The following is a 26600-nucleotide window of genomic DNA, read 5'->3' as shown; positions in this document are numbered from 1 at the left end:
TGCGGGCTACATGGCCCAGCCAACGCAGCCTTGCCTGCCGGAGGAGCTCACCGATGGGACTTTGTCTAGATCTTTCAAGGATTTGTGAGCTACTCACACAATCCAGCCTGGTTAAACCCAGGATGGATTGTAGGCAGGCCAGCCTAAATGTTTCAAACCAGCGAAGATGTTCCATTAGGGGGGGTCCACGCTTCTAAAGCGTAGAGAAGGGAGGGAATGACTGGCCGAGAAAACCTGAAGTTTTGTGCGGAGCGACAGACCAGGTAGCTTCCACACAGCGTTACACAACCAATGAAAAGATAATGCCGCTCGACTAATTCGGAGTGAGACCTCTGCTGTTAAACCGGAGCCGATCATGAGCACACTGCCCAGGTATTGGAAACTCTCTACTCTCCACAACTGCCCCATCACCAATTGGGAGTTGTGGGGGTGGAGTGTCCGATGGTACAAAATACCCAGGCAGGGTGCTTAGTTTTGGTGGTGCTAATGGTAAGGCCCCACCTCTTAGTGGCAAGATCCAGGTTCAGCAGCAACGCCTCCAACTCCTCCTCTGAGTGAGCAGCAATTACCAGATCATCGACATAGATAATATGGTTGAGCAATAGGGAGCCATCTCTTGACCGGGCATCGATCAGCCTCCCATTATATCTATACCAGATATAAATTCCTCTGGTACAGCTATTGAAGGCTTCACAAACTACCTGGTCGAAATAGATGTTAAATAATATTGGAGCCAGAGGACATTCCTGTCACACCCCAAGGTGTACAGGGAATGGCTCCGACTCCCGGCCACGTAGTTTTACCCGGGCCCGCTCACCATCATGAAGGTCCTTAATGATCGTGAGCAGAGTGTCAGGGACTCCAAAAGCACGAAGAACAACCCAGAGCCCAGGCCTACTGATGGTATCATAGACCTTGACCAGATCAATAAAGCAGAGATGTAGGTCTTGTTGGAATTCCCTACATCTCTGCTGTAGCAGACAGACAGAAAATATGGCATCTGTGCAGGACTGCCCTTTCCTCAAACCGCATTGGGACTCCACAAGCCTCTCCTCGGCGTGCCTGGCAAGGCGATGTTAAATAATCCTTTCCAGGACCTTTCCCGGCACACTGAGGAGTGACATGCCCCTGTAGTTTTTACAGTCTGTGCGGTCCCCCTTCTTAAAGAGGGGGACCACCAGGGCATCCTTCCAATCCTGCGGAACCCGTCCAGTGGTCCAGACTGTTGTTATGATGTCATGTAGGGCAGTCTGTGCACAAACGCCACCCTCCTTCAGCATTTCGCTTGGGAGATCATCTCTGCCCGGTGCCTTTCCTGGTCTCAGACTCTGGATGGCCTTCAGTACTTCCTCAACAGATAGCACCTCAGACAGCCACTCACAGAGGGTGACTTCTCGGCACTGCAGCCTCAGCAGGGTCACATCCCCACTTTGTCCCACGTTTGTCTGGCTGAGGGAGAAATGCTCAGCAAATGTGCAATCTGTTCCAGGGATCAGAGATTGGATCACTGTTCTTTCCCCTAATGATGGTAATAGGTGTGTGCTCTATACCACATGAAAGAGCGATTGGTGATCGCGGGCCATTGAGGCAGACTCAATCTCCTCAGCAACCCGCAACCACCACCCATCTTTGCAGCGCCTCACGGCTTTCCGAACCTCCGAGCGAAGGCTGCGGTAAGCTTCCTCATTCTCCGACGTGGGATGCTGTAGCCGATGAGAGTGGGCCTGTCGCTTTTTCTCAGCCAGCTTGAACACCTCCTCTGTCAGCCAGCGTCTCTGGGGAGGTCTGGATCGTGTACCCAACGTAGCCATTGCAGCTGCATGAGCCATAGTCCTAAACCTTGCCCATTTCCCCTCGACATCAGGAAAAGTGGGGGACGATGCGAACCCGAGCCACAAGCGATGATGAAATTTTCGCTTTCAACTTTCATCTGCTAGTTGAGACCATGCCACTCAGGGTTTTAAATGGGGTCCTGGGTGTACACCCACCACTGGAGTGAAAGAATGGCAGGCGCATCTTACAGATGACAAATCGATGGTCAGTGGGCAGATCTGCTCCACGGTAGGTCCTGGTGTCAAGGACATGGGCCTGAATCCGCTGTTCCGTCACTATGTAGTCCAGCATATCTTCTTGCTTGGACCCGGCATGCATCCATGATGTTGTGTGGATGTGCCGATGCCGGAACAGTGTGGTGGTAATTACAAGCCCATGGGCTGCACAGAAATCTAGCAGCCTCCTGCCGTTGTTATTGAGCTGATCTGGCCCATGCCTTCCCATCACTTCAGACCAGGTGCTTGCATCATGACCAACTCGGGTATTGAAGTCACCCAACAAGATCACTCTATCTCGTGGGGCCACTTTAGCTAGCACCTGTGACAGGAGGTCATAGAAGGCATCTGACTCATCGGCCTTGCCTGCATCCCTCCAGGGATGTTCGTCTTCAGTGGGGGCAGAAGTAACCACGACCACTACTCCTCGCCTCTGGTTGATGGGAAGGCGAGTCCAAAGTAGCCTGGGGCTTACAGCTTCCCACACCTCACCGCGATGCTCCCACGCCCCTTTCATTCTTTTGTTCAGAAGAAGAGCCACTCCCTGTTGTTTGGCAGTCTCATACCCCGAGAAGAGGACTGTCCACCCCTCATCATGGCAGGAGTCAGAGCCGGTCCACTGGACCTTCTGAATACCACAGAAATCCAGGCGGTACCGGTCCAGCTCCCGACAGAGGAGTGGCAGTTTCTCCTTCGCAGTGAGCGTTTGAACATTCCACGTGGCCACACGTAGTGGTTTTTTGTTGTTTCTGGGGGAGCTCCGAGGGTAAAGATTCAGTCTCCTGGCTCTGCCAAATGGGGTTTGGCCAGGAGTCATCATAGACGCCTGTTCCCCTGGGGCCTCCGGCACAAGCTTATTAATTACATTTTTCCGTCGTGGTTTTCTGGTAATTAATTGAAGGTGGAGGGGTTATCAGCCCCTCGCACCCGTCCAGAGCCCCCTTATGGCCGCTTGGGTGATTACAAACGCCATGAGGAGAAAGGCCAATTTAATTTGGCCCTCCCCCCACGGCACTGCCCGGCACTGCCCACCACGGCGTTTCCGCCCGGCACCACGCGGAGGTAGGGGGTTGTTTTTGCCCGACTAGTTTAATAATAGCTCAGGCATACACGCACGTCCATCTCTTCTGCTGCTGCTGCTGAAGTCAGCCGGTCACCTTTGCTCAAGTTGATTTGACAAGAGGACCACTGGTCAGGCCGCACCCTCTCAAAATATAAATCAGCATTTTTGGGAGGATCATTCCTTTGTTTCGTATCTTTCCTCATCTTGTGTACTATTCTGTTTCCAAGTTTAAAAGTGGGAATTACTAACATATTTCAATAAAATAATTGTAGTACTACAAAATGCGGCTGCAGGGGTCCCCAACCCCCTTAGGCCGCAGACCGGTACCGGTCCGTGGCCTGTTAGGAACCGGGCTGCACAGCAGCAGGAGGTGAGAGCGGTGAGTCCACATGTGGCCCGCCCCATTGTCTTATTATTGACCTCTTCCGTCCGCGCCTCTTTCCCGCACTGCGCACTTGTCTCAGTCACAGTGTTGCTAAGCCCACAAGCTGCTAACCCCTAGTAGCCTAAATGAGTAAAAAACAAACGTTGCTGGAGAGCTTCTTTGAAAAGGGGGAAAGACCCAATGATGCCCCCCCCCCCCAGTGTGTGAAAAAATTGTCTTCCACGAAACCGGTCCCTGGTGCCAAAAATGTTGGGGCCCGCTGCTGTCCTACACACAGCTACTCTACACCGCACACAGCTACACCGCACACAGCTACACAGCACACAGCTACACCACACACAGCTACTCTACACCACACACAGCTACACCACACACAGCTACACCACACACAGCTACTCTACACCACACACAGCTACTCTACACCACACACAGCTACACCACACACAGCTACACCACACACAGCTACTCTACACCACACACAGCTAATCTACACCACACACAGCTACACCACACACAGCTACACTGCACACAACTACTCTACACCACACACAGCTACACCACACACAGCTACACTGCACACAACTACTCTACACCACACAGAGCTACACTGCACACAGCTACACCACACACAGCTACTCTACACCGCACACAGCTACACCACACACAGCTACTCTACACCACACACAGCTACACCACACACAGCTATACCACACACAGCTACACCACACACAGCTACTCTACACAGCACACAGCTACACCACACACAGCTACTCTACACCGCACACAGCTACACCACACACAGCTACTCTACACCACACACAGCTACTCTACACCACACACAGCTACTCTACACCACACATAGCTACACCACACACAGCTACACCACACACAGCTACTCTACACCACACACAGCTACTCTACACCACACACAGCTACTCTACACCGCACACAGCTACACCACACACAGCTACTCTACACCACACACAGCTACTCTACACCACACACAGCTACACCACACACAGTTACACTGCACACAACTACTCTACACCACACACAGCTACACCACACACAGCTACACTGCACACAACTACTCTACACCACACACAGCTACACCACACACAGCTACACTGCACACAACTACTCTACACCACACACAACTACACCACACACAGCTACACTGCACACAACTACTCTACACCACACACAGCTACACTGCACACAACTACTCTACACCACACACAGCTACACCACACACAGCTACACTACACACAGCTACTCTACACCGCACACAGCTGCACCACACACAGCTACTCTACACCACACACAGCTACACCACACACAGCTACACCACACACAGCTACACCACACACAGCTACTCTACACAGCACACAACTACACCACACACAGCTACTCTACACCGCACACAGCTACACCACACACAGCTACTCTACACCACACGGTATGGAGCTGTCACCTTCAGGCCAATGGCGTCGAGGTACAAACGAAAACGCAAACAAAGACTCCTCGAATGGAATAGCGACCTGGTTTCACGACAGCTCGTCAAATTTCCAGGGGAGGGGAGTGGGTGCCGGGGGGTGGAGGGGGGTGATGGATAATTCCGTGCCTAAATTTTTACTCCGGCGGTTCCCAACCTGTGGTCCGCGGAGCCCCGGTGGTGATACGCGAGGCTACCCACTTCCTATGTAGTAGGAGGTAGCCTGCTATTACGTAGTAGTAGGTAGTAGTAGGTAGTGGTAGGTAGCTACCTACGTAGTAGTATGTAGTGACATCCGCAGATGTCCGCGGAAAAGGAGAATAATAATAATAACACCCTCGTCAAGGAAATGTACAATTTTAAAGTACAATTTTAAAGTAACTACTTGATAGCGTGTGGTGGTGGCGGCGGCGCGCTAAATGTTTGGAGGTTGAATAAGCGGGGGTCGGCACACTCGCAAAGGTCGGAAACCGCCGCTCTCGACAACGCATTGAGTCATTGACACCGTGTGGCACGCACAGGAACAATATTGGGGCGACGTGTTTGAGAAGCGTTCCCTCTTCTGAGCGCAGACAGGCTGGGGTGGGGGGGGGGCGTTGCCCCCAACGTTGCCTTTCTTCATGAAGGCAATGGGACCTTCTTCATAGGACAGCGCTATCAGGAAGGGGCCATTCTCCCGAAACGTCGCGCGTTGCATCTTTTTTCCATCTAGAAAGTTATTTGACGAGCGCATTGAGTTGTCTGTTGTTGTTGCTAATCGTGCCTCTGCAGCCCTGCCAACGCGGCGGCGGCGGTGGCGGCGGCAGCACCGCCAGCTAATTGAGAGCGAACGAATTGATGCTTTGAACCCGCGTTGGAACGCGTTACAAAGTAATGAGCAGAAATCCGGCCGTGAGACGGATGCATTTTACAAGGATGTGGAAGTACACCGTGGCGATGGATGACAGGCGTTGATAAACTATATTGAACCACGGAAATTAATGCTGTAATAGTTTTAACAGAAAATTAATGTTCAAGGAAATCATTAACACTGCAATGACCTGTAAGATTAATCATGTTATTTATTTTTTAATGATGGACTACATTGTTTTAACGTGGATTGTGAAGGTGCAAATGTGATCGCATCGATTCTATTGGAATGGTTTTTAATTTAATTTGGTGTGTGTTAAATAATATATACAAAGACAAAGATCCCCCATATAGCCTTAAACAGGCTGTAGGAGCAAGTGTTGTTAGCGAGCACCTATGACGGCCGACACGGCACACGAGGGGGTGGGTGGCCAGCAACACGCCCGACCGCCTTTGTCTCCCCAGTGGCGATGTTTATACCCCACACCAGGGAGGCCCAGGACGGGTTCAGATAATCGTCACCGGCGTTGATCGTGAGCGGGAATCGAACTCGGGTTTCCGGGTTCGTAGCGCAGCGCGCGAATCGCTCCACCACCGTTGCCTACTCACACGTGTTCTCGCACCTCAAAACAAAGGTACACATTTAGACTCAAACACAAATCATTGACAGTTGCATGCAAACGTGCACGAGTACTCACCTAAGTAATTGCTCTCGCCTGTGTTCTCTCCAGTTGTCTAATAGTTGGCTTCCAAGGGTGAGGTTGTCTTTGATCATCGAGTGGTACCTTCCTTGGTCACGTCGTCGTGGCGTCTAGTGGTCATCACCAATTGTGCACTTCACAGTTAAGAATATTCAAAGACCAAAAATGACATTTTCGTTGTTAAAGCCCAGAAGTTGTAGCCCATATATTTGAAAGTGCATACCGCCGGTGCAAACGCCGTTGGCTTTTGTGGCAAAGTGATTTATGTTGTTTTTGTTGTGCTGTGTTTTCACAAATGTGTGTTTTTTTTCACCCATACCTCCCCCCTCCCTCCCAATCATTTCGTGCAAAATGAAAAAGCCCAACCTGTGCTTTGCAACAGAAAAATATCCTTTGGAGTAACCGCCCGCCCACAGCTCAAACAAAGGATTCCTATGATCAACAACTCTTTATCTTTGAGGTGGATACAAAAAATAAATGTTGAGAGGCAAACAGAAATGTCAAGACGAGACAGAATGACAATTTTTTTGGCGGCCAGAGTCGAGGAGGTCGAATGCAGCGGTGTTACTGCGATCCTTCAATCGTGCGCATCTCGGATTCCCTCTTGTGACTTCGCCGACAGATTTGTCCCCTTGCCCAGGGAAAGGAACCTCTCGTCTAAATTGTGTCTCCCCAGTGTGGACCTTGGGGGGAGGATGCACGAGTGTGGGTGTACGCGCACCGCAGCTCGCCCACTCGCCACCGTTGCCGGCGGCTTCGGTGGCGCGCCGCGTTTCTGCCGTACGCACTCTGGAGTCCGTCTTCAGACGGTCAGCGGTGGCGTCCTGTGTGAGCATCAATGACAACGCTACCTTTGCATGGGGGGGAGTTTTGTGGTGAGGCCAGAGGGCTCAGTCAGTGAGTGTACTTGGAATGTTTGGCACCCTGATAGCAATCGGGCCTGTTTTGGCCTGATTTCACCAACGCATAATAGTATACAGTAAAACCTTGGATTGCGAGCATAATTCGTTCCGGAAACGTGTTTGTAATCCAAAGCACTCGTATATCAAAGCATTCGTATATCAGTTGTGATCACATGACGCTCGGCAGACAAAGCGTATACACGTACTACTCGTATTGCAAGACCTCGCTCGTTTATCAAATTAATATTTATAAAAAAATTTGCTCGTCTTGCAAAACACTCGCAGACCAAGTTACTCGCAATCCAAGGTTTTACTGTATTAGGAAGCCACTGGAGCCGTGCACTTTTACATCCAGATGGAAAACTAGATTCTTTGGAACTGCTTTCTTGTGTTTAGTTTGTTGTCCTTTCTCCGCACCTGCAATTTGCATGGTTGGCTACGTGTGGTGCGAAAGAAGTTGAACGTACATACGCACTTACCGCTTAATTGTGTTTTCACACCGTTGGATGCTTCCATGCATTTTAACACACCGATCGCATTCCGAAAAATCGGAGCTTCTCAACCTCCAGACCCCGTGGGCCTCGGCAGACTGTCATCTCGTCACTGCAAGTCTCGTCCTGTCGGCTGAAAATTAAAGTAGTCGCACGTCGGTTGCGGAGGGGTGAGCGGTTAAAAATGGAAACTCCTCAGTTTGGTGCGTTGTCGTGGTCTGGAGTTTTGAGCTGCAACATTGTCCGAAGCAACGCGATCGCCGTCAGGCAGTTGGAGCACACAACACACGTGTGTGCTCTACAGGCCCCCACTGCAAGCGCGCTTTAGAGAGCAGTGGCGGTTCACAGTTGTCTTCATGCGGCGCAGCGAAGCTCTCTCCAATTCACACGTGGGACATGAACTGTTGGCTGTGCCCAGGCTGACTTATACTTATGAGAATCAACTGCGGCGTTAATTAGGCTTAAGCGTTTTTAAATAAAATAAATAAACCAAAGTGCCATATCCAGCTCCGTTAAATAACACGCAGACATTAACGTCGATGAATGTCAATGAAGTGATTTCACTAATTAAAGTGTTTAACGACAACTGCCCCACGTTGAGTGGCTCGAACAACGTCTGCATATGGAGCGCGAACTGAGCGGTTTAATTGAGCCCCTGCTTGGTTAGTTCCCCTCCTGGATGTTTCGACACGTGTGATTAAATTTCGATTTAAAGCTTTCGTGACTGCAGGGATTCATCTTCTACGTGACTTTACCGAAAGAACCAAGAAGACACGTGTGATTGTCGTGTGCTTGTCGTGTGCCGTCCTCACTGTGATGGGCATTCAAGGTCCAGGCCACCTCATTCCCTGCCCGGCGTTAAGACATCACCAGCGTGGCGCTGCAGCGGTAACACTCGTGGCCTCACAGCGAGAAGCGCCTCGGTTCGATGCCCGACTCGGGGGCCTCTCGGTGTGGGGTCTGTATGCTCTCCCTCTATTCTGCGTGGATTTTCCTCCCGGTTCTCCGGTCCCCTCCCATAGGAGTTGAGAGTCTGTGAAGCTCTCCTGGGTAAAAAACTGGAACGAAATAATAAATAAGATGTTAAGCTGCTTCAACAAACGTGTAGTGGCATACTCACACGGACACTCTTAGCTTCCCTCACACCTCCACCCTCGTCCCTGCCCCCAGCAGGAGATCAGCCAACACCGCTGGCGAGGACGAGGTGAGGAGAGCGAGGTCCCAGGCATTCTTCATCCCTTGAGCACCAAGCAACCAACTCTCCCCGTGTTGATCCGCACACTCCCTTACATCTCCCTCCTCATTTGGGGTCCCCACCCCCCATTAAGCTGGCGCCTCCACGGCTCCTCCAGCACGCGCTCTCTCTCTCATCACCTCCATCTCCCGGCTCTCCGGCGTCTACCCCATCTTCCAACGCTCGCACCTGCTCGTCCCCAAATGCACCCGCCCAATTAATGCTTCTCCCCATAATTGATGCCGCCTCTCCAGCACCTCATCCATGTCTCCCCGCCTACACCTGTGCGACCTCAGTTGCACCCTCTCTTGGCTAACCCCCGCGTGTTATGTCACTACAAACGTATATATATGTATTGCGAGCGTAAACGGACTCGCGGGATGTGACGTAACAGGTGGGAGGAGTTAGGGTCACGTGGGGAGAGGGAGAGCTTTTAAGGGCAGGAACCGGAAGGGCTGGAGGAGAGTGTGGGAATAAAGACAGGAGGAGGCCACGCAGGGCAGGAGGAGGAAAGTGGCGTGATCGCCACAGGTCGGGACTCGGCACCGTTGGCCAGCGGTGTCCGGGCACGGAGAAGACGGAGAGCCAGCAGCGGGGCTGCATAGTGAGCAGCCGTGGGGCTGCAGGTCGGAGGCAGAGAGGCTGAGTAAAGAGCCAGCAGCGGGGCTGCATAGTGAGCCAGCAGCAAGTCTGCAGGAGCGACGGCAGCAGTGGGGCTGCCGAGCGGGAGACGGAGGAGACTCTGAGCGAGACGCCGTGCGGGCAAAGTTGTACGAACCAATAAAGGACAACGGAGACAGACCCAGTGCAAGAGTTCTTTATTACATATATATACGATGAATAACACGTTCATGAAAATAACAACATCTAGAATTCTATTTAGGAATTAAATAGCGCCCTTTCCAGGACCTGAACACGGAGCGTTGGTGTGCCCACAGCTGCCAGCGTGGAGTCACGTGGCCCAATGCGGCTTAAGGGTGGTGGCATTACGGCAGTCGGTGCACCGTTGGTGGAGTCTTGGGATGAGTTTCATGGTGGACAAGTTGCCATAAAGCAACTGGAGTGAAAAACTTCCTAAGCTGACACTGATTTAGCGAATTAAACACAGCATTTGGCGCTGCTGCTGCTGCCGCTTTGGCGGTGGTGCCTACGCACGAAGAACAAAAGCACTCAACGAGTTCGTCAATAACACGGCCTTTAAAAAGGACATGTTTATAAGAGGCAACGTTTTAGGCAACGAGCCATCTTCACTGCCCATTGAGAGGTCGAGCCACGCAACGCACCATGATGAAGGGCCATTGCATGAAACGTTGCCTTCATGTACTTTTTCTTTTTAAAGGCGTTATCGAGGTTGTTTTGTTGTTGTTGATTTGGTGTAGGGAATGCTGCAGTTGAGTTGCATTGTGAAGCCGACCAACCTGGGGCTGCTCGAAGTCCGCAGTTATGGTGAGGAGGGGTGGCGGGCGACCGGACTGCGGCGATGCCGTGAGAGTAAAACAAGACGGCGCCTCCTCGCCGGTGACTCCGCAGTGGGCGTTGTGATCGTCGCTGTGTTCGCTGCTTACCGCGAAGAGGCGAACAGAGACTGAATTGTGATTCAAACTAAATGGCAAATGTCGCTCTAACGTTGGATGTTTTACTCCGCGATAGAAGGCTGTTTTGCCAGACTTCACACGCTCGATAATTGAGTAATCTTCTCGTTTTGGTACGGCGTGTTGCGGACATAATTGAGTAATACATGGGTACAGATAGAGAAAACAAGAAATTGCCAATAAAATACAAGAAAACATTATGCTCTTTCAGTTTCAGCACATTGCAAAAGAACACCTGCAAACTGATCAAACATCTCAATGATTGTCAACGTTGCTACACGCTCTGTATTCCATTTACCTGATAGCAGTCCATTTCACAAAGAGTTTGCAACTTCTAACTTTACCCGAAGATAACAAAATGACGCCGCCGTGTCAGACGCGACACAAGTACCAAGCATGTGTTCAGCTTAGGAGGCAGAGTTGTGTGTGGCCTCAAATGCAAAGCTCCCCCTTGTCACTTTTAAAGACTGTGGGGGGGCGAGTGCTGTACGCGAGCACCTATGAAGGCCGGCACGGCACACCTCCCACCAGGGGGTGGGGTGGCCAGCACCTCGCCCGGCCGCCTTTTGTCCGAGTCGACCTAGGGGAGGAGGAGGCCCAGCACCAATACAGATAATCGTCACCGGTGTTGACCGTGAGCGGGAATCGAACTCTGGTCGGCGGCGCGGCGCGCCAACCGCCATGCCGCCGCTCTCCGCCCGCCCGCCCGCGCACGCGCCACCCAAAATCTTTGCCAGCACGTACGCGGGGCTACTCGCGCCCGTGCGCACGCGCGAGCGAACACGCAAAAATATACACGTGGAACGCGAGCGAGAATTGCAATTCTCGCGCGCGTTCCACGCACGGGCACGCACGCGCGCGCACGCATCAGCACGGCTTATCACACCCTTGCACAAGGTGAAGCAGAATACGTATATACAACGGCAACAAAAAAAACTCACGCGGCATCTGGCACACCTCGCATCGTTGCACACGAATGCCATGCGACCCCTGTGCCGCCCAGAATTTGCGTCTCAAAATGAGATTTTCTCCTTTGTCCAGGAAGCCATCTGTTCTGCTCTGCCTCTGCTCGCCGATGCAAAGTGAGCCCGATCTTAACGCGCCGCCGGGCCTTTTGCGCTGGCCACCACTTGCGTCATGGATCACCATGGTGATTAATGATGATGGCATTCATTGTCGGAGGCAAGAAACACAGCCTGATTTTGCCTGCTTACCCAGAAAACCCTCACCGTGCCTTTGATAATCTTTGTGTAGGAGGGTCCTTACTAAGTGCTTGATGCAGGGGGTAGCAGTTGCCGTGCGTTTCCTGATGAAGTAATTTGAGAGTAATATTTATAATTGGGCCAATGTGGACCATGGCACCGCAATGGCCTGCTATTTTTCGAACGACGCCATGGGATTTTAATGTCCACGGTGAAGCAGACGGCGCGCACCCCATGGTTCATGTGCCTGCCACTTTTACCAGGGCAGCCTGGCGGTGTTGTGGGCAAGGCGCGTTGTACGTTCCACCGATGGCTGCACGTGAAAATCTGGACGGTCGGTGCAGCAGAGTGGAGGAAGGTCACAGCTTTTTGAACCGCGGTGCTGGAATGGACTTTAGTTGCAAATCCCTTTCACAGCAAGGAAAACTACCGGTGACAAGGCTCGACAGCCCAACCCTAACGGCAGAGATGGCAACTAAAGTATTTCGGGCACAAAGCTGTCGGCGTGATAGGGGCGAATTCGGAGGAACTGTCAATGTGTTGGTGAAGTTGAAGGAAAATGGAACGGAGTTAGATGGAGCCTAAGATCTGCAAATACCAGCAAATATTAGATTATTTGAATATTGGCTTTTCAACGACGATACAGGACCAAAGTATACGGACAGTGGGAGATGGGCAAGCGTGTAAACATAATCCGTCGCATTCCCCAGCCGTGATCTGAGAAAGACAGATGGTGTTGTAAATGTAACCCGGAGGACAGTGTTACACCAATGTTATTGCAAAGCCAAAAATATCAGCGAGTGGGAGTAGTTTATTACGGGAGGTCATGGATACTCAGGAGTGAGTATAGTGACGAGCAGAGAGGAAGTCGCTGTGGGCCATGATGAAGTAATTTCCCGCTCTTCACTGTGAAGCGGAGTCGACCGTTGTCCGGTCGCGTCTTCGGAGTCAGATTCTTCTCCGTTTGTGCTTTGCTGTAACGGCAGGTCCTTTTGGCTGCCATCTTCTCCGTCCTCCGGTCTCTGCCTCTTTCCACGAGTGACCCTTGAGCTCCTTCAATATCCCCATCCTTTGCTTTCCTTTCGTTTTTTCCCCCCTTCCGTTCCATCGTCCGTAATGTCCTTTGTCAACGTACGTACGGGGAACTTCTTTCGCACCGTACGTAGCCAACCGTGCTAATCGGAGGTGCAGGGGAAGGACAACAAACTAAACACACGAAACATTTTTCCCTGCGTAGAATGCATGCAATCGTGTTCTTCCATGACCATTGTCTTTCTTTCGACGCCATTCAAGGTTTATCCCAAGAGTCAAGATTTGGCATCGCACGATGTCTCTGCGCAGGCGTGTGGACATAATCGACACGGATGGACAGGCAGATGGATGGGGTCCGGCAATGTTAGGAAAGCATCAGAATTCTCCGCTTAAGGCTGAAGTGTGCACGTGAGTGAAGGCCCGCTGTTTCGGGTTTGGCAGGCGCTGTGTGACTTAATGCCTCGCAGGTCAGGCGTGCGTGAAATGTAAAAAAAAATACATGCACAGTGCCCATCTTTATTTTATTTCACGAGTTTCAACGGAATTACCGTGCATCAGTGTGGACTTATCCCTCACTTGCACGGGGGTCGGGGGGGGGGTTGGAATAGCGATAAGAAAATTGCATGAACGCGCGCACGGAGAAGCCACGTGTGCAACTGCCTTGCCAACGTCGAGAATTGGGCTGGCAAAAAAAAAAATCTGAAATTGAAATCGCTCTCATTGGGAATTCTTAAATAGAAAAATCATTAACGACCAGTCATGAGGATCGCGAAACGTTGGCTTTTTGTTCGTTTTATTTGTTAACCCGCAGCTTCGTGTGACCTCCCGCGTAAGCCGCGGTGCGTGCTGTGGTGCACGCACCGCGTGTCCGTCCGTGCGCTAGCAGAGTGATTGGCAGGCCCCCAGCAGAGCACATCTGCCTGCATGAATTATTAATGATGCTCTTTTAAAAACTCTTTCCGCTACCCCCACCACCAACTCCTTGCACGCAGACAGCGGTGTGGGTGGAGGTCCGGTGGGATGTGGGTTCGTGAGGCAGTGGGGGGTGATGGGGGGCGAGGGTGGCGTGAGTTGGGAAGGCAAGGGGATGTTTGTTCTATGAAGTGGCCATAATGTTTCCAGTTGATAACAGCGGCCATGATGAAGGCCTATGCTGCTCAAAGCACCAATTAGCGTTGCTTTCATTCCCGTCCATTTTGATAATCCTGGGGTTTTTTTCATTTCAAGTGGCTAGAAGCTAAAAATCACAATGCAGCCAGCCTTGTATATTCACATTCTCTGCGGGATGCTTTCAGCCTCTCGTGGTTTTTATGATTTCTAATGGCTTTCTTCGTATTTCTTTGAAGCTCTTCGAGTCCTCAATGTCCTGGTGCCCTCTGTACGGTGCGTTGCGCGCTTGTTGATGTTTTTCAACGAGAGAGATTGATGGTTTGTTACAGCTGGAAGCACCTTATATTCTCTGCAGAGCAGCTGCTCTTCTTACCCAACTGTGCGTTTATTTGGAGTTTGTGCGCGTGTCTCTCTCTCTCTCCCCCTGTGATCGCGTGGATTTTTATCCGGGTCCTCCGGTTTTTCCCTCCACGTTTAGAATCAACATCACGCGTTTAAAGCATTTGGCTGAGATGAATTTCCACACGACGATGAGCCATCTTCGTTGAGCTATCATTTGTGTCCAGGTCGCTTCTCAAAAAGAGCTGCGTAGCTCAGTGGGGTCTTGCCTGATGAATAAAATAAACACATTTTTTATAAACTTTACTTGGAGCTTTCGTGACTGCAGGAATTACTTTTTGATTCTTTCGGTAAAGTCACGTAGAAAGAAAATAAATTAAATAATAGAATACGACGTTTCGATTGCAACACAAGCAATCATCATCAGGTACGAATGAATGAGAAAAACAAACCTAGTGTGCAGATGTCTCTGAGATGTTGCTATTTCCATAGCTGTCAACCCCGTATCAGTGCCCTACCTTATTACAGACCAATTCAGACCTTACTGGTCACCCCGTGCCCTTATAAATCTCAACGTTCATTCTACAAAGTCCCATCACAAGGGAGAAACACAAAAAATAGACACTTTCTTTTTTACACAATTTCCCTATACAAGAATACGGGTAAACCATATGATTTGACAGGTATGTATTTCCCCCACGGCAGCAGCAAATGTTATTTTTTCAAAGTTCCCGTCGCTCTGATGATCGTTTGTTTCCTAGGAGACGGAGTGGCTCGGACGCGTGTACCACTTCGTGGAGTTGAATCTCCTTCCGGTGGTTGAAAATCCTGGCGTCTCCGTGGCAACCCTGTCTGGGCGACTGGTCCGATGTCTGTCAGAGCACTGCGCCCAAGCGGACGAGCACCGCCTCCCCGGGACGGAAGCGGAGCGCCTCCCACTGCCGCTCGCCTACACGTAATTACGCATTTCCTATCGCTGCACTGGGAGTTGAAGAGCTAATTAACCGAAAACACTCTTAATCATTCCTGCAGTGTTGTCTGCTGACTGGGGTCCAATTATACTTAAATAAAGTTGTGTCGCAGAAACAGTTACGCTACATCCGACCCTGATTGGAGTGTTTATTTTGTTTAGCATGCGAGCGAGCGATCAAATGTTAAACGTGTGACTTTCACTCGGGGAACAAGAAGCGCACCTAATTAGTGCCAGCAAAGAAATTAGCAATATGACCGTGTGAGAATGGTGGGCCTAATGAACATCAAAATAAACATGCCAACCGAACATTTCAACTAATTTCTGCGTTACCCGTGTGACACGACGATGTTTTTCTAAATGCCTCTAGATTGCATTGCTCTGTGTCTCGCGTGCTTTACGAGTGTATGAAGTCAAACGATTGCAACTTGTGGCTTGAACGCAGCCGCATCTATAAACAAGTTTAAGATTGCTTCGTTGTACACCGTTTGCAGGTACATTTTGGAATAGGTTTATTTTTTTATGCATTGGCTGCATATTGGGTGGTACAGGGATAACACTTGTGAGACGCACAGCAAAGAAGGCCTCGTTGGGTTCCATTCCTGAATCTGGGCCTCTCTTGCCTTTCCTTTGGCTTCCCCACGGTCTGCGGTTTCTCCCCATAGCTAAATCAACCAAACTATTCATAATAAATAAGTTACTTTGGGTTAGGTCCTGTGAATGTGAGTGTCTTTAGCCCACCACCACTCGACACAGCCAATCAGTAAGCGTTGTCACGTAATTAACACGTGCCGGTTAGTTACTACTTCAGCAGTCAGCACACCGGCGCGTTGTAGAGTAAACCCACACATTTATACTCACGCGATCTAACCCAAAATAACTTTTATTATGAATTACATTGTAAGGTTTGTTTTTTGTTTATCTATGAAGAACAACCCGGAGAAGCCGAATTGTAAATGTTGTGTGTTTACTTTCCAACACAGCGGTGTGCTGAAGGAGTAACTAATTGGCACGTTTGGTTTACATGACAAACCTTACTGATTGGCTGTGTCGGGTGGTCGTGGGTTAACGACACATTTATATTTACGCAATCTAACACGAATTAACTTTTATTATGAATAATATTGGTTACAAAAAGCATACAATGTAACTGCTATTCTCCAAACATTCCAATGCTGAAAAATTACCCTGCCAAACCACTCCATTGGGACTACACATGGCACCATCGCCTAGTGAGCCCTTTCATTGTAGACAAGCACAGCAACAATAATACGAATCTTAATAAATGTCAGAGCATCCATGAGTGAAGCTGGTAGCTCCGTGAACCTCCTTGAAGTGGGGCAATTGTGTTTAGTTCGGGTCACGTGGCCCCCAGCTGCCGCGCGTGTTGCCCGCTTGCCGCAAAGGTTCGCGGTTTGAATCTGACAGGCCGGCCCCCGAATAATTCTACGGGTGTGATTGAACGTAGAAATTCGAATTGTAAATGTTGTAGTGGGTTTACTCTCCAATACAGCGGTGTGCTGAACTAGTAATGAATTGTCATGTTTTGTTAACGTGACAAACCTTACTGATTGGCTGTGTCGTGTGGTGGCGGGTTTAACGACATTCATATTTACGCGACCTAACCCAAAAAAAACCTTATGGATAATGTTGGTCGCGAAAGCCCTGCTACGTCTTAAACTAACCGTAGAAATACGCGTGTGCTGGATCACGGTGCACGCTGAAGTTCCCATGACGTCATTCGCAATAAAAGAGTCGGCCGTTGTGTGCCGGCTTCGTGAACAAAATTTGATGAAAAAATTTTCATGAAAGATTGCCCCGGAAGTAACTCCATTGCGATTACTCGTTTCAACATTGCCGCCTGCTGTGAAACTACTGCAGACTCTCGCTGTGAAACACAGCACATTTTGTGATTGCCCAGAGCTCTATGAATGGCGCGAATACCAAAGTCAGTAATTATTATTATTTCCCTGCACACTGGTTTGGTCCAGTAATGCATCGCTTGGTTTGGTTTATATATAGAGCCCATTATAAGAATAAGGTATGATCACTCTCCCGTTTTCAAGACGCTGAGCCTTTTATGATAAATGGGACACCTGCTGCTCTTTCGAAGCTGAGTGAAGCTGCGGTTACTTCGAGTTTGCGGCAGACGCCATCAATCAGCCTTCACGTGAGAGTGCACCACTTGCAGTGAAAATTATGTTAAAGTGGCTTTACCTGAGCCAATGTGGGCCAGATTTGTAGTTCGGTGCCCTCGCTTATTGGTTCATTATTCTCTTGTTTGAATTTAACCCCATCCCTCGAGACAATGGTGTCTGGAAATACAATTTAACAAACAAGGGCATCTGATAATGTATAGGCATCTGATAATGTAATTGAGAATTGATCATGTATAGGCATGTGACAATATATAGTCATCTGGTAAGATATGGGCATTCTATAATGTAGGCATCTGGTAATGTATGGACATCTGGTAATCTACGGGCATCTGATAATGTAAGTATCAAATGAAGGAAGTGACCCAGTGTTTAGGGATCGGCTCATCGCCATAATGGATGTTTTCTCGTCGTTGTGATGGACGCTTGTTCACAGTGCGCACGCGCGTGGGGTTCGTGGCAGCTGTGGCACCGGTTTTCCTGTGAAATCAGCCCTCAGTTGGATAAAGCGATTGCCGACTGACAAGTGGATAAACCCACTTCACGTGGCAGTGCCGAGGCGACGTGGTGTTTTATCTACATTTGCCAGCAACTTTTTGGTTGAGTCAAGAGCCGAATGGCTCACAGGCTTATACCTAATAAATGAAACTGAAAATGAAAAAACTGAATGTATAGGGATCTGATAGTGTATCGGGATCTGATACTGTATAGGAATCTGATAGTGTGTAGGAATCTGATAGTGTGTAGGAATCTGATAGTGTGTAGGAATCTGATAGTGTGTAGGAATCTGATAATGTGTAGGAATCTGATAGTGTGTAGGAATCTGATAGTGTGTAGGAATCTGATAGTGTGTAAGAATCTGATAGTGTGTAGGAATCTGATAGTGTGTAGGAATCTGATAGTGTGTAGGAATCTGATAATGTGTAGGAATCTGATAGTGTGTAGGAATCTGATAGTGTGTAGGAATCTGATAATGTGTAGGAATCTGATAGTGTGTAGGAATCTGATAGTGTGTAGGAATCTGATAATGTGTAGGCAATGTATGGGAATCTGATAATTTGTGAATGTAATGAATCAAGGGCATCTGATAATGTATGTAAAGAGTGTAAACTCTTCTCAACACTTTTAATGATGCATTCTGTCTGTCATATAATACTACAAATAATGCTATACATTCTGCATGGGGATGTTTGGCCACTTTCATTTAAAGGAAGTGATAGGAAGACAGAGTACACGGGAAGAGCAATAAAAAGTCACAATGCCACATGCAGCCCTTTTGGTGTGATGGATTCACATATCTACATAATACGCCAGCTTTTATCTTAAACGCGCTGGATTATAACTATTTTATCACGACTATTTTACGATGACTTTTTTTATTTCACCAGCTAAGGCCCACTGAGCTACGTAGCTCTTGTTCAGAAAAGACGTGGCCATTAATGACAGCTCAACGAAATGGCCTATCACGTGGACATTTATAGCAGCCAAATACTCTAAATGCACATTTCTAAATGTGGAGGCAAAAGCCCAAATAAAAATGCACGCGACCACGGGGAGAACTTGCAAACTTCAAATATACAGCAGGCGCTCAGGATTGGGATGGAACTCACGGCCTCCTGTATACCAGATGAGGTGGTTAACATCTCGCCACCGCGGCGCCTTGTAAGTGATGCTTACGTGTGTGACATGTGCCACAGGCTCGTGTCAATTTCTGACCTATGTACCAAGAGTCACCAGGCCTTCTCCAGCTCGCTGGGGCCCAGGTTCAAGCACCTTCTCTCATGGCCACACGGCGGCGGAGGGGAGGAAGCGAGGCTGGAGGTCGGCGAGGAGGGTGGGAGGCTGGTGGGAGCGGAGGAGAATGCCGCGCAGGCCGTTGCGGAAACCCACGGTTAGGCCAACGACGCACGCTGCGTTAAAAGCTTTGCCGGCTTCACGAGCCGTCGTTCGGTTGCGCTAAGTTGTCGGGGCGCGTTTGCTGGCCGCGCCACCGTCGTGCGCCCTGCTGGTCCGAACGGGTGCTCGCGTGTGCCAGCAGCGTGCGTCCCGTGGGGTGGTTCTGTTTTTTTTTTTTATCTTGGCGTGTGTCTGTCTGCGTGTCTGCGGGTGACTGCTTCCCAGATGGCCTTCTGCCTCATTGCACCTTGCTGCTGTGTGGGAGGGTAACGGATCGCGCTTCAGAGCCGGGCACCCAGCCCGATGGCAGCTTGTTCCTGAGGGACCGCACCGGGGCCCTGCAGTGCGAGGTGACGGAGTTCCACGATGTGCACAGGTCGCGGGGGATCTGCGCGTGAGAGAGCCATCACGGCGCAAGTGCTAGTTGTGACTCTCTTCTCACACGGTCTTTAGGAAACTTGATAATTGGAAATGCTCAATTTGTAACTCACTAATTGTTGTCGTCTAGTTTGCACTGTCTCTGGTAATGTTTGCCTCCATTATGACTGAGGAAATATTCTCATTTAATTTGCATACGTAGGAAATGATTCATCTTTCCACACACATGCAATTCAGCGGTTGTGTCGTGGTGTAGTCGCACGGACAGCTTTTCTCCTGTGTCACTTTATTACTCCGCATCCCACACGGATGCTCCTCACTCTTTACGCAACGCACTCTTGCTCCGAACTCTCTCTCTCTTACTCTGCTAGCCTGTTGCTGATCACTCCGCTAGCCTGATACTGAACACTCCGCTAGTCTGTCAGCCTTCTCTCACACCTCCAACCTCGTCCGTGCCCCCAGCGGGGGATCAGCCAACACCGCTGGGGAGGACGAGGTGTGGAGGGCGAGGTCTCAGGCTTCTTGTCTCCGGCTCTTGTCCTCTTCGTTCCTTCAGCTCCAACCAAATCAACCCCGTGTTGCTCCGCACACTCCTTTATATCCCCCTCCTCATTGAGGGTCCTCAGTTGCTCCTTATTCAGTCGACGCCTCCTGCACGTGCTCTCTCTCCCTCATCGTCTCCATCTCCCGCCTCTCCGGCGCCTGCTCCGTGTGTGCACGCCTGCACCTGCCTGCCCCCGAATGCACCCACCTCATTACCGCTTCTCCCCTTGATTGCTGCCGCCTCTCCCGCGGCTGTTCCGTGTCTTCCCGCTTGCACCAGCTCGCCCTGAGATGCACCCGCTGTCTGCAACCCTGCGCGCATTGCACCACTACAGTTGTATCACGAGCATAACAATAGATTTGAATCAAGCAGTCCTTACACTTGTACTCATATGTTACATATTATATGGTTTGTGTTGAACTAGGACCCATATCCACCAGAGATGCTCCTTTACCTGTGAACGTCTGGGCAGTTCAGAATTGTTTCAAGCAAAAGCCTGACTTTACTGATGAGACTTTGAATATCGAAACCGCTACCGGAATTTGCTTGCGTTGAACCCAAATGCTGCTGGGGAAAAAAATGTGCTTCCAGTAGGGCTGTGTGGCTGATGGGATGTATGAAAATAAACCTTTATTTTTTTTTCATTTGGTAGCAAATATACGGGGAGGAGGATTATCCGCTTATTTCTTTTGCAATTTAAATGGGCGCCTTTTGCATCTCTTCTACGGAAACCTTCCAGTCTCAGCCAAGTGGCATGACAGCCAAACCACATAGAGCTCACACGTTGTGTATGGCTTACCTCTCATACACTCGAGTGCTGATATTGTCGCCAGAATCATTCTTTTAATTGTTATGCCGTTGTTAATTCTTGGGGACCGGCATCACATTTCGTAAAGCCGGTTACGGCATCCTCCGAATTATAAGATGCACTTTTGCTCCCCGCATTTTCGAGCTAAAAGTTGGGAGCGCGGCTATATAATTGTTTTCCGGAAGGAGGTGTTTGAATCTTGATGTTCAGAATCCCCTTACGGAAGACAGATCTTGGCATACGTAAATAAATGCAGAGTCATCATCCACAAGACATCTCTCCCCCTTATCAAGCAGCGCGTTGATACTAACGTTCCAGAAGTCAGCTCTTCGTAAGTGATACACGATCTCCTGGAGGGCTTTGTTTCTGGTTGTTAAGAATAACCTTCCGGAAAATACCTCTCCCATACGCTTAGGTTTTTTCGGTAAAGTCACGTAGGTAAAAAATAAAATTAAAATTAACAAAAGTAATAATAGAAGAAAAAAAAATCACGACGTTTCGGAGACAACACAAGTCTCCGTCATCAGGTGGGACCGTCACAGCTAGATTTACTGTATCAAGCAAAAGCCTGACTTTGCTCACTTGATACAGTAAATCTAGCTGTGACGGTCCCACCTGATGACGGAGACTTGTGTTGCCTCCGAAACGTCGTGATTTATTATTTTATTTTATTTCTATTATTACTTTTATTAATTTTACTTCTTACCTATGTGACTTTACCGAAAAAACCTAACAGTATGAATCCTTGCAGTCACGAAAGCTTCAAATCTAGAATTAATACCTCTCCCCCCATTATATATCAGCACATTCACAATCATCTTCAGGAAGACTGCTCTGCGTCTTCCTGATTCTCCCCATTATTAAACCCTTTTACGATTTTCAAAATTACCCCGAATGTCGCGGTGCGTCTTACATTTCCGAGAGCGCCTTGCGAATTGCGCGGCAACGGCAATCGCTCTCCTTCACGGCCTCGTTTACCCGGAGCTTTGCCCGGTGCTCTGCTGCGCAGCTCTCCGACTTCCCGGCCGAGTGGCTCGGCGAGCTGGTGCTGCTGCCCTGCTGGAGCTACGTGCCAGGCGGCGAGCCTCGTGGACCCAGCCACAGCTACGTGGAGGTGCACGGTGACCCCCTGCGCCTCGTCCCCGGAGAGGATCCTCCGTGTCGGCGGCGGCCGCGGGCGGCAGTCGCCGCCCTGCGTCCCGACATCGCCCGCTGCCTGCTGCTCGCCTGCGGGTGAGGGCCCCCAGTCGGGGTTTATCACCATTCAAGGGGCACCGCGGTGGTGAGATGTTAGCGGCCTCGCCTGGTGTACAGGAGGTCGTGGATTTGATCCCGACCCTGACGCCTACTGCTGTATATTTGGAGTTTGCGGGTTTCTCTCCCCGTGGTCGCGTGGATTTTTTCCTGGGACCTCCGGTTTTTCCCTTCAAATGTAGAAAACGTGCGTTTTAGAGTATTTGGCCGCTCTACATTTCCACGCGATAAGCCACTTAGTTGAGCTGTCATTTGTGGTAGCAAGGACGCTTCTGAAAAAGAGCTCAGTGGGCCTTACCTGGTAAAAAAAAATAATTTTAAAATAGTTTATAGAGTCACGTGCTGGTGGAGGGCGACCTAAGCCTGGCGGAGGACCAGATTGGATGATGGACGCGGCCGGCCGACCGACCGAATGGCGGCTCCGTCCGTTGCGCAGGAGGAGCGAGACGGACGATAACGACACCGGACCACGAGGGCTGGCGACGGAGCGGGGAGGTTATTCATCCAGCAGTGGCTAGCCAATGGCTGATGATGACGAACGAGGGCCCTTGGTTGATTGCCGCTAGCCACACCAAGATGGAGCAACGCACCAGACCATCGGTGGCTTATCCACTCAAGATTTGACTCGCTCCCTTTGTTCACGGTGATCTGTGTGTGTGCTTCTGGGGAAGGTGCGAACGGATATAAAATAATGCAGAGCGTGTTCGTAATGAGGCGTGCGGTGGTCTCGTGTTGTTTCCGGTTGGCAAGTTGCACCTCCGACTTGTGCTTAAGGCTAATTAAACATTCACAGTGTCGGAAGGGATTTGAAATCACGACAATAATTAATTAACACCTTTGATTTCAAAACATAGCAGGCAAGGATCACTGGTTAAAGCGTTAGGAAGGTTATAATTGGTGCTGCCGCTGCGTTGACAACGGTACACAAATAACAAAGAAACTCAACACAATGGCCAATAACACCGTGGCCTTAAAAGGGGGAAAATAATCTAGAATGTATAATGGTGACAATTCAGTCAAATGTCCCGTTTTCACAGCACAACATTGGGACGCGTTGGTCCCACATTCTGGCCAGTTTTTAAACGAACGAATGCCGGAAGTTATTACACACGAGATGAACCGATACGGCGGCACTGCCGGTGCGTGCAGTGCGAAGCGATCGAGCAGGGCCAAGTTCTCCCTCCTGGGCGAGCTGCTGGCCGTCGCGCCCCTGCTCTGCATCCGAGGGAAGTCCTTCTTCGTGCTGCGCCTGGGCTCTGCCTTTTCAACCTCGTCGCAGTCGTTGGCCTCGTCGTCACTCCAGTCCGTGCTCTGCTTCGTGCAGGTGCGTGCGTGCTAGGGTGCGTGCGTGCTAGCGTGCGTGCGTGTGTGCTAGTGTGCGTGCTAGGGTGTGTGTGTGTGTGCTAGCGTACATGCGTGTGTGTGTTAGCGTGCGTGCGTGTGTGCTAGTGTGCGTGTGTGCTAGTGTGCGTGTGTGCTAGCGTGCGTGCGTGCTAGCGTGCGTGCGTGCTAGCGTGCGTGTGTGTGTGTGCTAGTGTGCGTTGCGTGTTAGCGTGCGTGCGTGCTAGCGTGCGTGCTAGCGTGCGTGCGTGCTAGCGTGCGTGCTAGTGTGCGTTGCGTGCTAGCGTGCGTGCTAGCGTGCGTGCGTGCTAGCTAGCGTGCGTGCGTGCGTGCTAGCGTGCGTGCGTGCACCTGGGCGACGATGCAAAGCTCACCGCAGCGGGGTGGTGGAGGGGGGAGTCGGGAGCGTGAGCATATGGCCACCGTCTGGTGCCCCTGTCTGTACGAGTTTATCCACTCGGCTTGCAGCGCCCGCAGGGCGCGCGCCACTAAACGTGGCGGTATGGCTGCCTTCACATTGCTCCGCGTTAAACGCCACGTCGGAGTGGTGCGCGGTCACGTGGTCGGTGAGCTGCTCGCGGTCTGTGCCGGCGTAAATTCTGTGCGCCGATTATCACGGGCGAAGATGTTTAGCTTGGATAAATTTGAATGGCAGCGATATTTAATCCCATCATCGGGAGCACCATCAGGAGCACCATCAGGAGCACCAAAGTAACCAAATTGTGGGCAAATCGACGCGTCGTCAAGCCTACGCGTCGGCTTCCCCAAAAGTTATGAATCGTATGGGAAAAAATGCCCAGAACCATTAGGGGGAATTTTGCAGACATATCGCGTTAAACCTGCCCGCAATGAAACTATCTTCTGCACTCGCGTGGAATGGGCCACTTCACCTCCGGCGCCGCGAGAGGTGAGGGCGGCACGCGAGGATGGCGCCGGCGCCACGGCGAGTGTCCTCGTCGCTCGTGGAGCCAGCCACACGCGGCTAAGAAGTGGCCATTTCTATTTCGATCATTTTCCGTTGCTCTCACGGTGCCACTCGTGCTCGCGGGACATTGACCTGTGCGATTTCAGCCCAGCATCATCCGAACGTATCTTTTGAGCCTGCGGAAGCAAGAACGCGTGCATTGTGTTGATTTTGCTTCTTTCATTATCATCATCGACGGGATCCACGGGCAGACAGCGCGACGGTGTTCACTGCACGTTTCCTCTGCCTTGTGCCAATGTGCTCGAGCAGCGCAACATCTTCATGGCACCGATCTCTCGTGTCGTCGTTAGCCCATTCTCTCTGCGAGGCCTTCCTCTCTTTTCCGCTTCCTTACATTTTTTCCAAACAACACACTTTTACATTTTCCTCTTGTGGCCCATCCTATGCCACACGTGTCCATTCCAGTGCCCCTTTTGCCGAACTTAAAACATCTTCAGAAAATTGTTGGGGGGGGGGGGTGGATGTGGTGCAACTTCCCTTGCGTGCGTGCGGTAGAGGTTTTGCAAGCCCCATCGCGCGGCTCTCCGGCTCGCGTGCGGCTTTTCATTTTCGTTCTGATTATTCGCCCACCTTTTTGACGTCTGTGTTCGTCTGAACTCGAGTGAACCATTTCTTTCTCCCCTTCTCAGCCTGCCTCCTGTCCGTGGAGCGCCGTTGCACCATCCATCATAATATTTCAGTTTGCACTGCAGTAGTGAACCGCTGGGAAGGAGATCATAAATATGTAACGATTGCTGGCGATCGGCCTGGATGGTGGTGGGGGTCTTCTTGGAGAGAGCCGTCTGTTTAATTAGACTTGATGGATGGCTGTGTCAAACCTTGTAGAAATTAAAGGGCTAAACAAATGTAAAATGTACGTTAAAATATGCATGTGTTTAAGTGTGTTGAAATACGAGTACGTTGAGAAAGTTGATTATCTTGCCGCCGTGAAAAATGCCGCTAACATTTTTAAAAAGCTGTTTCACGTGAGCGCAGCAATTAGCGTGAAATTTACATTTCGCGTTCACAGCGTAAAAGGGTTTCATCGAAAGGAGAATGCTATTGCCATGACTACCTGGCGCTCGAGTGGCTCGTGCTTCGAGACCACTTACGGCAACAACAGCTTACATTTGTAACGCGGCCATAACGTAACAAATGCCTCTTTAACGCAGACGCAGGAGGAGGACGTGGGAGGAAACGGGAGGGAGCATGAGAGGGAGGGAAAGGAGCTGCTTCAGGGGGTCCGAAGGCACGGGAGTTGAAATGGAAGGCTCTTAGGAGAGACTTAGAACCAGAGACAGGGGGTCGAGGATACCAGGTGTAGTTGCCTGGGGAGGGAATTCTTGAGGGTGCGGTGCTGAGTAGCTTGGGGAGCGACGCGAGTGGTGGTGGAGCAGCGGATCTTGGGAGCAAGACGGGGTCGGTGGTGTTGGTGTAGCCGGCTGGGACGTAACGGTGTGCAGCGGAAGGGAGGAGGAGCAAGGCGGTGGATGGGCTTGAACCCAAGGACAAGGATCTTCTGTTCCACACGCTCGTGGATTAATGACGGCGGGAGTGCACGGTTGCGCTGAACATGAGTGCTACGTCCGTGCATCCTGAGTGGCTTGCTCTAGACATGACAAAGCGTGGGTCCATCAGGCAGACTGAGAGTTAACCACAGAGAAATGGAATGACGGTCTCGAGGGTTGATGGATGACCAGATAGTGCGTTGTGTCTGAATGGGTAGTTTGATAAATGGAATAACTAATGAGCTGGCAGTGTATCTTGTACGGCTGGATCTCAAAAGCAAGGCGGGGGAGCCATGTGGCCCATTGTAATGATCGAAAGTTAATCATTAATAAATGCA

At 50.4% G+C, this 26600-nt stretch overlaps 1 protein-coding gene across 2 annotated transcripts in view; it reads left to right on the top strand.

The window, feature by feature from the left end:
• The window catches only part of CTC1 (CST telomere replication complex component 1), a 115858-nt gene that overhangs the window by 19709 nt on the left and 69549 nt on the right, over window positions 1-26600 (top strand). For both annotated transcript variants that reach the window (XM_078612790.1, XM_078612791.1), the window contains exons 3-7: window positions 15205-15398; window positions 19267-19460; window positions 19691-19815; window positions 22205-22428; window positions 23599-23773. In XM_078612790.1, coding sequence (XP_078468916.1) covers window positions 15205-15398; window positions 19267-19460; window positions 19691-19815; window positions 22205-22428; window positions 23599-23773 — 912 coding nt within the window. The remainder of the gene's footprint in view (window positions 1-15204; window positions 15399-19266; window positions 19461-19690; window positions 19816-22204; window positions 22429-23598; window positions 23774-26600) is intronic.

This window comes from Lampetra planeri, chromosome 39, assembly GCF_965212315.1.
Source record: "Lampetra planeri chromosome 39, kcLamPlan1.2.h2, whole genome shotgun sequence".
Lineage (NCBI taxonomy): Eukaryota > Metazoa > Chordata > Hyperoartia > Petromyzontiformes > Petromyzontidae > Lampetra > Lampetra planeri.
This window is presented reverse-complemented; position numbering and strand designations above follow the sequence as displayed.